Source organism: Vipera berus, assembly GCF_964194415.1.
Source record: "Vipera berus genome assembly, chromosome: Z".
NCBI lineage: Eukaryota > Metazoa > Chordata > Lepidosauria > Squamata > Viperidae > Vipera > Vipera berus.
In genome coordinates, this window is record NC_138205.1 from 132,964,825 (window position 1) to 132,977,936 (window position 13,112).

The 13,112-nt window shown below is 50.1% G+C and overlaps 1 protein-coding gene and 2 long non-coding RNA genes across 3 annotated transcripts in view; 2 read left to right on the forward strand and 1 right to left on the reverse strand.

Moving 5' to 3' along the window:
* Window positions 1-13,112, forward strand: part of LOC308678093 — a 305,537-nt gene that overhangs the window by 206,813 nt on the left and 85,612 nt on the right. The window lies entirely within an intron of this gene.
* The window catches only part of LOC308678092, a 400,336-nt gene that overhangs the window by 2,485 nt on the left and 384,739 nt on the right, over window positions 1-13,112 (reverse strand). The gene's annotated exons all lie outside the window — the stretch shown is intronic.
* Window positions 8,928-12,760, forward strand: LOC308677824 (GTPase IMAP family member 2-like; the record flags this gene model as incomplete). The annotated part of the gene is made up of 2 exons (XM_081344521.1): window positions 8,928-9,215; window positions 12,159-12,760. The coding sequence occupies exons 1-2, from the start codon at window positions 9,140-9,142 to the stop codon at window positions 12,758-12,760; spliced, it is 678 nt and encodes a 225-aa protein (XP_081200647.1). The 5' UTR covers window positions 8,928-9,139.

The following is a 13,112-nucleotide window of genomic DNA, read 5'->3' on the forward strand; positions in this document are numbered from 1 at the left end:
CCACTTCCTCGGCATTTACTATTGGGGAGAGGGGGGTCCCCGGTGCCCCCTCCCCGTTTTCTAGCCCCGGAGACCAACCGGAGACCCTCCTCCAAGAAGCGGCGGGTGGGTGGGTGGGTGGGTTTCTAACGGGTCCGGCGAGGGGCTGCGCTTCGCTTCTGCCCCTCCGCGGAGGGCCGCAGGCAAAGTCGTCTTGCTCTGGGCGGGTCCTTCGGGGTGGGCGGAGTCGCCTTCCTCCCCCCCCCCGCTCCCCCCATTACCAGCGAGAGAAAGGAGGGAGATTCTTGGAGACTCCGTCCCACCCCCACCCACCCCTCCCGGGGGGGGGGCGCCTCTTGGGTCACCCCAGCCCACCCTTCTCTGCCCCTTTCCCACCCGAGGAAACGCGGGGCAGCAATTTTTCCAGAATAGAACGGAATGGAATGGAATGGAAATATAGAATGGAATGGAATAGAAACACAATAGAATAGAATAGAATAGAATAGAATAGAATAGAATAGAATAGAATAGAATAGAATAGAATAGAATAGAATAGAATAGAATGGAATGGAATGGAATGGAATGGAATGGAATGGAATGGAATGGAATAGAAAATATGGAATGGAATAGAATAGAATAGAATAGAATAGAATAGAATAGAATAGAATAGAATAGAATAGAATAGAATAGAATAGAATAGAATAGAATAGAATAGAATAGAAAATATGGAAAAGAATAGAATAGATATAAATAGAATAGAATAGAATAGAATAGAATAGAATAGAATAGAATAGAATAGAATGGAATGGAATGGAATGGAATGGAATGGAATGGAATGGAATGGAATGGAATGGAATAGAAAATATGGAATGGAATAGAATAGAATAGAATAGAATAGAATAGAATAGAATAGAATAGAATAGAATAGAATAGAATAGAATAGAATAGAATAGAATGGAATGGAATGGAATGGAATGGAATGGAATGGAATGGAATGGAATGGAATGGAATGGAATGGAATAGAAAATATGGAATGGAATAGAATAGAATAGAATAGAATAGAATAGAATAGAATAGAATAGAATAGAATGGAATGGAATGGAATGGAATGGAATGGAATGGAATGGAAAATAGAATAGAAATGCAGAATAGAATAGAATGGAATGGAGTAGAAATACAAAACAAAATAGAATAGAATAGAATATAGAATATAGAATATAGAATATAGAATATAGAATATAGAATATAGAATATAGAATATAGAATATAGAATATAGAATATAGAATATAGAATTTAGAATATAGAATATAGAATATAGAATGGAAAGGAATTAGCATAGAAATACAGACTAGAATAGAATGGAACAGAATGGAATAGAATAGAATAGAAATACAGAATAGAATGGAATGGAATAGAATAGAATTAGAACAGAAATATAGAATAGAATAGAATGGAATGGAATAGAATGGAAATACAGAATAGGATAGAATGGAATGAAAGAATTAGAATAGAAATACAGAATGGAATGGAATAGAATAGAATAGAATAGAATAGAATAGAATAGAATGGAATGGAATGGAATGGAATGGAATGGAATGGAATAGAATGGAATAGAATAGAATAGAATAGAATAGAATAGAATAGAATAGAATAGAATAGAATAGAATAGAATAGAATGGAATGGAATGGGATGGGATCTTGGAGGTCTTCTAGTCCAGCCCCCTGCTCAAGCAGGAGAACCTATCCCATTTCAGACAAATGGCTGGCTGTTCTCTACTGAAGGAGGGAGCAGATGCTTTGCACAGCCATCAGGTGAGGCAAAGATTAGGAGGAACCAAGGAGAGGCTGGACCATGACCCAGGGACCCCTCCCTCCCCTGCTGGCCCCAGGCCAATCAACTCCCGAGAAAGTTTCATCTTTGATAAGCTACAAAAGGGAAAGCGAAGAACAGGTGACAGGTGGAGAGAGACACACCTTGTCCCTGGCTGAGCCTGTACAAAGTCCGAGGTGAGCCTGCATTTTATGGCCCTGTTTGTACCTGGGATTCAGGAAGCGTTCACCTGTTTACAAAGGTGCATCGTTACCAGCCTTCTGGGTGGCGGTGGTGGTCCAGGAGCTCTTTTTATTATTATTATTAATTATTAATTATTAAATTTATATGCCACCCTTCTCCCTAAGGACTCAGGGCGGCTCACAACAATAAAATTTTTTAAAAAAACATAGAATACAAAGATTAAAAAAGAATTAAACAATAAAGAAAGAAATAAAGGACAATTTAATTTTTTGGCGTGGTGGGGCTACCTGGGACCTGGATTCACACATTCTGGATTCTTAACTGTTGGGTTCACTTCCTAACCGTTGGGGCCTACTTTATCAAATGCTGTAGAATCAGAATAGAGCTGGGAGGGACCCTGGAGGTCTTCTACTCCAACCCCCCCCCCCCATGCTCAAGCAGCAGACCCTTACAGAATTACAGATTGATGGAAGGGACCTTGGTGGTCATCTCGTCCCCCCTTCTGCTCCCGCAGGAGACAATGTCAGAATTACAGACTGATGGAAGGGACCTTGGTGGTCATCTCGTCCCCCCTTCTGCTCCCGCAGGAGACAATGTCAGAATTACAGACTGATGGAAGGGACCTTGGTGGTCATCTCGTCCCCCCTTCTGCTCTCGCAGGAGACAATGTCAGAATTACAGACTGATGGAAGGGACCTTGGTGGTCATCTCGTCCCCCCTTCTGCTCCCGCAGGAGACAATGTCAGAATTACAGACTGATGGAAGGGACCTTGGTGGTCATCTCGTCCCCGCTTCTGCTCCCGCAGGAGACAATGTCAGAATTACAGACTGATGGAAGGGACCGCGGAGGTCATCTCGTCCCCGCTTCTGCTCACGCAGGAGACAGTGTCAGAATTACAGACTGACGGAAGGGACCGCGGAGGTCATCTCGTCCCCGCTTCTGCTCCCGCAGGAGACAGTGTCAGAATTACAGACTGACGGAAGGGACCGCGGAGGTCATCTCGTCCCCGCTTCTGCTCCCGCAGGAGACAATGACAGAATTACAGCATGACAAGAGTTGGAAGGGACCGCGGAGATCATCTCGTCCCCGCTTCTGCTCACACAGGAGACAATGACAGAATTACAGACTCACGGAAGGGACCATAGAGGTCATCTCGTCCCTGCTTCTGCTCAGGCAGGAGACAATGACAGAATTATAGACTGACGGAAGGGACCTTGGTGGTCATCTCATCCCCGCTTCTGCTCACGCAGGAGACAATGACAGAATTACAGCATGACAAGAGTTGGAAAGGACCGCGGAGATCATCTCGTCCCCGCTTCTGCTCCCGCAGGAGACAATGACAGAATTACAGACTGACGGAAGGGACCGTGGAGGTCATCTCGTCCCCGCTTCTGCTCACGCAGGACAGAGACAATGTGAGAATTACAGACTGACGGAAGGGACCGCGGGGGTCATCTCGTCCCCGCTTCTGCTCCTGCAGGAGACAATGTCAGAATTGCAGACTGGCGGAAGGGACCGTGGAGGTCATCTCGTCCCCGCTTCTGCTCCCGCTGGAGACAATGTCAGAATTACAGACTGACGGAAGGGACCTTGGTGGTCATCTCGTCCCCGCTTCTGCTCCCGCAGGAGACAATGTCAGAATTACAGACTGATGGAAGGGACCGTGGAGGTCATCTCGTCCCCGCTTCTGCTCACGCAGGAGACAATGACAGAATTACAGCATGACAAGAGTTGGAAGGGACCGCGGAGATCATCTCGTCCCCGCTTCTGCTCCCGCAGGAGACAATGACAGAATTACAGACTGACGGAAGGGACCGTGGGGGTCATCTCGTCCCCGCTTCTGCTCCCGCAGGAGACAATGTCAGAATTACAGACTGAGGGAAGGGACCTTGGTGGTCATCTCATCCCCCCTTCTGCTCCCGCAGGAGACAATGTCAGAATTACAGACTGACGGAAGGGACCGCGGGGGTCATCTCGTCCCCGCTTCTGCTCCCGCAGGAGACAATGTCAGAATTACAGACTGACGGAAGGGACCGCGGAGGTCATCTCGTCCCCCCTTCTGCTCCCGCAGGAGACAGTGACAGAATTACAGACTGACGGAAGGGACCGTGGAGGTCATCTCGTCCCCCCTTCTGCTCCCGCAGGAGACAATGTCAGAATTACAGACTGATGGAAGGGACCTTGGTGGTCATCTCATCCCCGCTTCTGCTCCCGCAGGAGACAATGTCAGAATTACAGACTGACGGAAGGGACCGCGGAGGTCATCTCATCCCCGCTTCTGCTCCTGCAGGAGACAATGTCAGAATTACAGACTGACGGAAGGGACCGCGGAGATCATCTCGTCCCCGCTTCTGCTCACGCAGGAGACAATGACAGAATTACAGACTGACGGAAGGGACCTTGGTGGTCATCTCGTCCCCCCTTCTGCTCCCGCAGGAGACAATCTCAGAATTACAGACTGACGGAAGGGACCTTGGTGGTCATCTCGTCCCCCCTTCTGCTCCCGCAGGAGACAGTGACAGAATTACAGACTGACGGAAGGGACCGTGGAGGTCATCTCGTCCCCCCTTCTGCTCCCGCAGGAGACAGTGACAGAATTACAGACTGACCGCGGAGATCATCTCGTCCCCATCCCCCTGCTCGAGCAGCAGACCGTAGTGGATCTGGAATCACACTTCTCCCGGGGTGGGGGGGGGCAGGCCCGGGTCAAGGTCCCTCCCTCCCTCCCTCCCCTGCCCCTCTGCCCGCCCTTGTCCTGCCTGGCAAAAGGAGCGGGGCGGCTCCGCGAGCGCAACAACTGCTTCCAGGATCTGGAAGGAGCGGGGAGATCCAGAACGAGACGGCGATCGCCCGCAGGTGGGAGAGAAGAGGCACCGGGGGTCCTTCCGCAGCAGCGCAGGTGGGGAGGGGGAGGGGGGGTGGGATTCCGCCCAAGGAGAGGCGCCGAGTGCGGGGCGTCGGGATGGCCGGCTTGGAGGGCAGAAGGGGGCGGCCAGCGGGACCTCCGATCCCCACGGCCGTAGCTAGCATCCGGAAGAGCCGAGGGGGGGGGGGCGCTCCCTGGATCTCCCCGAATCCCAAGGCCAAAAAAAACACCCTCCCGGGATAAGCCTTCCCCGGCGAGTCGGGGGTCCCCCTTCCTTTTCCCTTCTCGGAGACGTGGAAGAAGAGATTGAAGACGGTGCCTCTCGAGTGTGTGTGTGTGTGCGTGTGTGTGATTCTCGGGGGTCCCAGCCCCCCCCTTTGCCTCCCCCAGGCCCCCCTTCCTCTCATCTCCCCGGGCGGGGGAGGGGGGAAAAGGGGCCGCGCAACGAGAGGGAAAGGCGGCGCCCCCCCTCCCCAAATCAGGGGGTCCGAGCAAAGGACTCCCTGATTTGCGACCCCCCCCGTTCCGGAAGCACCACCCCCACCCCGCCCTTCCTCCTCGGTGGCAGACTCCAGCTGGAGGGCGGGGGAGAGAAGACGAGGGGAGAGGTGGAAGTGCCCCCCTCCACCTTACCGGGTGATGCAGAGGGTCCCGGAGCTTTTAGGAAAGGGAGAGAGGGAGGGGGCTTTGGGTCTCTTGAAAGCGGAGAGAGGGCACAGCCTGCCCCCTGCTCCCCACATGTGTGTATGTGTGTGTGCGTGTGCGCGCACACACACACACACACACACACACACACACACACACACACACACGCGGGCGGGGTGAAAAGGGACTAAGAAAAGAAATGGGCACCTTTTCAAATCAAGGCATCCCTGGGAAAGGCAGGAGGGGGGGCAGTGCTCCCGTTTGATCCCCTTCTTCCCCCCCCCCCCGAAAAGGGACCTTGGCCAGAGCAGCCTCCTGCCCCTCCCTTGCCTCAAAAAGGGAGTCTCCCCCATCTTCTCTCTCTCTCCTTTCTCACAGTCTGGGGCAGATGGAGTCCCCCCAAGAGCTTCAGCAACCAGGAACAAACCAGCAGCCGACATTACCGGTAAGTCTGGGAAAGGGTCCTGGAAGGGGAGGGGGGGCTTTGGGAAAGGGGAGACCCTCTGCTCCGTGCAGGGCAGAATTTGAGGCCTGGGAAAAGCATCCAGCCCCCTCCCAGCACACACACCCATCAGGCTCCAGACCAGCCCTGACCCCCTACTTGTAATAATATGTGGGGGGAAGCAAGGCTCTGGTGCTAAAGCATGCAATGTCCCGCCCCAAGGAAAGGGGGTTCCTCCCTTTTCTCCTCCATCTGCTTCCCTTCTCTCGTCCCTTCCTTCTCCCCCCCTTCCCTTTCTTCCCTTCCTGGGTCCCTTCAGAGCAGAGGTCTTCAAACTGGGCCCTTTTGTGACTTGGGGACTTCAACTCCCAGAATTCCTCAGCCAGGATGCTTTCAGACAGGGGTCTTCAAACTGGGCCCTTTTGTGATGTGGGGAGTTCAACTCCCAGAATTCCTCAGCCCGGCATGCCGACTGAGGAATTCTGGTACATGAAGTCCCCACCGTCATCAAAGGGCCCAGTTTGAAGGTCCCTGCTTCAGAGGACGGGGACATTGTGAAGAACATTCCCAATCCATCAGCACAACAATTTGCTTTCAGAAGTTGTGGGTGCTACATCGCTGGTGGTCTTTAAGAGATGATTGAAAAGCCATCTATCTGGAATGGCCTGGGGGTTTCCTGCCTGGGGAGGGGGTTGGATTAGAAAGACCTCCAAGATCCCTTCCAAGTCTGGAAGGAATATAGTGTTCCTGTATTCATCTCAGCCCCCTCCCTTAGCTGGGGGGGGGAGGCTCCAGAGCAGGTTTGGGGGAAAGTGCCTTGAATGGGGTGGAGGGGGGACCAGGCTGCGGTTTCTCAGCATGAAGCAGGGGGAGGGGCAAGTTGTCTCTCTCTGCCCCTGTGGATATGCCGAAGCCTCCTCCGGGTGGCGAGAACCACTTCTGACTTCCTTGTCTCCTTTCCACTCTTCCAGGCATCCACGGATGATGAGCCCATGCCGGGTAAGCAAGGAGGCCACGTCTGGTGTTTGCGGTGGGAGTGGTGGTGTTGAAGAACAAGAAAGAGGATTAGGGGGCTGGAGGCTGAAACATCAGAAGAATGGGGGCGGGGCAGGAATTGGGGGGTTGGCCAGTCAAGAGGAAAGGACTGGGGGGGGGGAACATGATAGCAGGGTTCTGGTATTTGGGGAGCTGCCACAAACAGCACTCCTCACTAGCCCTGATGACGTTCCCTAGTTGGGTCATGAAACGTCTGCAAGGAGACCACCTAGCTCAGAGAGCAGCAAGGACTCCCATCTTTTTCCTCCTCCTCCTCTGCTCCCCTCTTTCTTCTCCTCCTCCTCCTCCTCTCCATAACTCCCTCCTTCCTTCTAGCTCTGATGACGTTCCCTAGTTGGGTCATGAAACGTCTGCAAGCAAACCACCCAGCTCAGAGAGCACCAAGGAGCCCCCAGTCCTCCCCCTCCTCCCTCTCCTCCTCCTTGCCTCCTCCTCTTCAACCCCCCTCCCTTCTAGACTGATAATGTACCCTGGTTGGGTCATGAAACATCTGCAAGAAAACCCCCAAGTTCAGAGAGCTCTGAGGGTCCCACAGTCCTCCTCCTCCTCCTAGTTGGGTCATGAAACATCTGCAAGAAATCCATCAAGCTCAGGGAACTCCACGAACTCCAGTTCTTCTCCTCCTCCTCCTCCTCCTCCTCTCCATAACTCCCCCCTTCCTTTTAGAACTGATGATGTTCCCTAGGTGGGTCATGAAACGCCTGCAAGGAAACCACCCAGCTCAGAGAGCACCAGGGACCCCACAGTCCAATCTATCTTTCTTTCTTTCTTTCTTTCTTTCTTTCTTTCTTTCTTTCTTTCTTTCTTTCTTTCTTTCTTTCTTTCTTTCTTTCTTTCTCTCCTCCTCCTCCTCCTCCTCCCTTTTAGCACTGATGATGTTCCCTAGTTGGGTCCTGACATGTCTGCAAGGAAACCACCCAGCTCAGAGAGCACCAGGGACCCTACAATCCTTTCTTTCTTTCTTTCTTTCTTTCTTTCTTTCTTTCTTTCTTTCTTTCTTTCTTTCTTTCTTTCTTTCTTTCTTTCTTTCTTTCTTTCTTTCTTTCTTTCTTTCTTTCTTTCTTTCTCTCCTCCTCCTCCTCCTCCCTTTTAGCACTGATGATGTTCCCTAGTTGGGTCCTGACATGTCTGCAAGGAAACCACCCAGCTCAGAGAGCACCAGGGACCCTACAATCCTTTCTTTCTTTCTTTCTTTCTTTCTTTCTTTCTTTCTTTCTTTCTTTCTTTCTTTCTTTCTTTCTTTCTTTCTTTCTTTCTTTCTTTCTCTCCTCCTCCTCCTCCTCCTCCCTTTTAGCACTGATGATGTTCCCTAGTTGGGTCCTGACATGTCTGCAAGGAAACCACCCAGCTCAGAGAGCACCAGGGACCCTACAATCCTTTCTTTCTTTCTTTCTTTTTCTTTCTTTCTTTCTTTCTTTCTTTCTTTCTTTCTTTCTTTCTTTCTTTCTTTCTTTCTTTCTTTCTTTCTTTCTTTCTTTCTTTCTTTCTTTCTCTCCTCCTCCTCCTCCTCCTCCTCCCTTTTAGCACTGATGATGTTCCCTAGTTGGGTCCTGACATGTCTGCAAGGAAACCACCCAGCTCTTTCTTTCTTTCTTTCTTTCTTTCTTTCTTTCTTTCTTTCTTTCTTTCTTTCTTTCTTTCTTTCTTTCTTTCTTTCTTTCTTTTTCTTTTTCTTTTTCTTTTTCTTTCTCTCCTCCTCCTCCTCCTCCTCCTCCTCCCTTTTAGCACTGATGATGTTCGCTAGGTGGGTCATGAAACTTCTGCAAGGAAACCACCCAGCTCGGAGAGCAGCAAGGACCCCACAGTCTTTTTCTTCCTCCTCCTCCCCCCTGTATCCTGATCTTGAAGGAGACTAGATGCTGCCTGTAACCTAGAGTCAAACACAAGCCAAGGATCAGTCTGGAGGAGGGAGGGAGGGAGGGAGGGAGGGAGGGAGGGAGAGAGAGAGAGAGAGAGAGAGAGAGAGAGAGAGAGAGAGAGAGAGAGAGAGAGAGAGAGAGAGAGAGAGAGAGAGAGAGAGAGAGAGAGAGAGAGAGAGAGAGAGAGAGGGCGAGAGAGACGGCTTCTATCCAGTTTCAGACGCCGTGGATGCTCCTCCTCCTCGCCCTGCGGAGGGAGAATGGGAAGAAGTGACGATGGAAGTTACGGCAGCAGAGAAACCACCGGACCCCCAAACTTTGGAGCACCAGGGACCAGGTTCTGTGGAGAAAGGTCTTAAGTTGCCTTAAGTATAAAGGGGGCGTTTCCCTTTTCCCCCGCCTTTTTTCTTCTGTGTGTTCTGTACACTGTTTAATTTTACCTCAGCAGGATCCTGTGTCCCTGGCTGTCTTGTCTGCTCGTGCCTGAGGCGCTCTGCGCTATGATTGGTTGCCTTAAGGAGGGGGGGGCGTTTCCCTTCCCTCCCCCTTTTTTCTTCTCTGTGTTCTGTATACTGTTTAATTTTACCTCAGGAGGATCCTGTGTCCCTTGACTGTCTTGTCTGCTCGTGCCTGAGGCGATCTGCGCTATGATTGGTTGCCTTAAGGAGGGGGGCGTTTCCCTTCCCTCCCCCCCTTTTTCTTTTCTTCTGTGTGTTCTGTACACTGTTTAATTTTACCTCAGGAGGATCCTGTGTCCCTGGCTGTCTTGTCTGCTCGTGCCTGAGGCGCTCTGCGCTATGATTGGTTGCCTTAAGGAGGGGGGCGTTTCCCTTCCCTCCCCCTTTTTTCTTCTTCTCTGTGTTCTGTATACTGTTTAATTTTACCTCAGGAGGATCCTGTGTCCCTTGACTGTCTTGTCTGCTCGTGCCTGAGGCGCTCTGCGCTATGATTGGTTGTCTTAAGGAGGGGGGGCGTTTCCCTTCCCTCTCCCCCCTTTTTCTTTTCTTCTGTGTGTTCTGTACACTGTTTAATTTTACCTCAGGAGGATCCTGTGTCCCTGGGTGTCTTGTCTGCTCGTGCCTGAGGCGATCTGCGCTATGATTGGTTGCCTTAAGGGGGGGCGTTTCCCTCCCCCCCCCGCCGCCTTTTTTCTTCTGTTTCTTCTATATCCTGTTTCAAGAATGGCTACGGGACTTGGGTTTGGCTCGTCTAAAGAAAAGAAGAAATAGGGGAGACATGATAGCAGAATTCCAGTATTTGAGAGGCTGCCACAAAGAAGGGTGTGTGTGTGTGTGTGTGTGTGTGTGTGTGTCAAACTATTCTCCAAAGCATCAGAGGGCAGGATGAGAAACAATGGTTGGCAACTGATCAGAGAGAGAAAGAAGCAACCTGGAATTAAGGAGAAACTTTTTGACAGTGAGGATAATTAACCAGTGGAACAGCTTGCCACCAGAAATCGTGGGCGCTCCATAACTGGAGTTTTTTAAGAAGAGGTCAGACAGTCACTTGTCTGAGATGGTTTAGGTCCTCCTGCTTGAGCAGGGGGCTGGACTAGAAGTCCTCCAAGGTCCCTTCCAGCTCTATTCTATTATAAAGTGAAGGGAAACAATGCCAAAGGTGGGAGAACCAACTTCTATTCTATTCTATTCTATTCTATTCTATTCTATTCTATTCTATTCTATTCTATTCTATTCTATTCTATTCTATTCTATTCTATTCTATTCTATTCTATTCTATTCTATTCTATTCTATTCTATTCTATTCTATTCTATTCCTATTCCTATTCCTTATTCTATCTCTACCCTTCTAATCCTATAACCCTCTATTCTATTCTATTTATTCTATTCTATTCTTATTATATTCTTAAGGGATAGGGCCTGCCCTTTGGAACCAGCTGCCAGTGGAGCTGAGGACTGCCCCCGAACTCCGTTCATTCCGCCGGGGCCTGAAGACCTGGCTCTTCGAGCTCTCTGGCCCAGGCTGAGGATTAATCTTATTTTAACTGGGGTTTTATGTATGCAGGGACAAATATAATTTTTTAAATTTGTTTTTAACTTTTTTATCTTGGTTTTTTAATCACCCTGTAAACCGCCCTGAGTCCTTCGGGAAAGGGCGGTATATAAATGTAATAAAATAAATAAATAAATAAATTTCTATTCTATTCTTATTTCTATTCCATTTATTCTATTCTTATTTCTATTCTATTTATTCTATTATTTCTATTCTGTTATTATTTCTGTTCTTATTTCTATTCTACTCATTTCTATTCTATTCCTATTTCTGTTCTATCTCAAGATGTTGCTGTCTTGTCTGCTGTGAATATAAATGTAAAATATATTTATGTATACAAAAATGCAGGCAAACACAGGACTGAGCCGCTGCCCCCCCCCACACCTGCACATGGAGGGTCCTTCTCAGCATTGGGACCCTCACATGAAAAAGGCACAAACACAAATGGTGATCAGGTCTTGAAAACATGCATACAGTCCTCACTTACTGACTGCCTCATTTAGTGATCAAAATTAAAACCAGTTGGGAAAAAGACACAAATAACATTTTGACCAGTGCTCACATTTATGGCCATCATAGCATCGCACAGTCTTGCGATTATCCTTCAGGCACTTCCCAACCAGCACAACCATTGCAGTCTCCCGTGGTGATGGGATCGCCCTTTGCAAGCTTTCCATCTAGGTTCCCAGAAGTGGAATCGATGGATGACGCCGATCTCACAATGCAGATCAGGTGTCCTGTGGTGTCTCAGTTGACAACCCTGGTAATTCCCTTCACAATGGAACCGGAAGTGAAAAACCACGGTCATGTGGTTTTTTGCTTGGTGGCCGTGGCACTTAAATGATAGAGTTGCCAGTCCCGCTTGCAGCTGGTAAACTTCGATCAGCATATCCAATCCTGTTGGATGGCGTCTGGCGTAGTCACCCAGCAGTCTTACACCCGTACAGAGGCCCGGGGCCATCGTCACGCAGCACAGACCAGCAGCCCTGAGCCTCCTCACAGCTCAGTCTCAGTTTGCTTGGCTCCAGCTTTGCTCGTGGGGGCTGGACACGCTGGCTGTATTCGGACATCTGCTAAAGTGGGGTTCACAGGTTGTGGGAATCTGGACAGCTGAGCAGCCCATTGTAGCAACTCCGGGAGATTCATATGAAAAGATCCCTGAACCACTGCAGGTCAGGGGTGACTCCCTTCCAAAGTTGTCCCCATTTCCAGCCTGTTCAATTACACCCCATGTTGTGAGAAATATCTCGATTCCTTTTTATAACATTATCTTCCAAACTCACAGAAGAGGACACCGAACTTCGGCTGATCCTGGTCGGAAAGTCTGGGGGTGGGAAGAGCGCCACGGGCAACACCATCCTTGGCCGGAGGGAGTTCGAGTCCATCTTGTCGGTAAACGCCACCACCCTGAAGTGCCAAAAGGCGCAGGGAAGCTGGAATGACAGGAGGATTTCTGTGATTGACACACCAGCCCTTTTCGATTCCGAAGAGATTGGTCAGTCACTGGAATCAGAGAAGAAAACTTGCCTTGAGATGTGCCAGTCAGGTCGCCACGCCTTCATTTTGGTGACCCAGGTGGGGCGCTTCACCGCGGAAGACGTGGTAGCTGCAAAGCGTGTCTGTCAAATCTTTGGAGACAAGTCCACCGGGCACACAATCGTCCTCTTCACCTGCCTGGAGGATTTGGGAGGGGTCCCCCTGCAGGAGTACGTCAAACAGTCCGACAACAAGGCACTGCAGGAGCTGATCCGGCAGTGCGGGGACCGCTTCTGTGGCTTCAACAACAAGGCTGTGGGAGAGGAGCGGGAGAGGCAGATCTCGGAGCTGATGGAGATGGTGGAGAGATGCTACAAGGTACGAGACCAACATGCCACAGAACAGAACTAAATGGCAGCGTGGAACTGGGCAAGGGCAGCGCTCTTTCTGGGCATCTGGTGGAGCTGCTCTGTTTACACGAGAGCAAGGGTTCCCTCCTCTCTGGGTGACACCAATGGGTGGGTGGTACAGCCGAGAGCCTCATATTAGGAAAGGCAATGGGGGGGGCAGAGGAGGGAGGCAAATGGGTGGAGATTAGTAGCCGAGATTCCAACATTGGGAACCGGACAGTTGAATCGTCTTCCTTGTTAGCAAAGGAAGGCAGAGGAGGGAGGGCGAGAGAAAGGGAGGGGGCGTAGCTACAAGTGTGGCACAGAATCACCTCTGTTGTTGCGGTGTGTGTGTGTGTGTGTGTGTGTGTGAC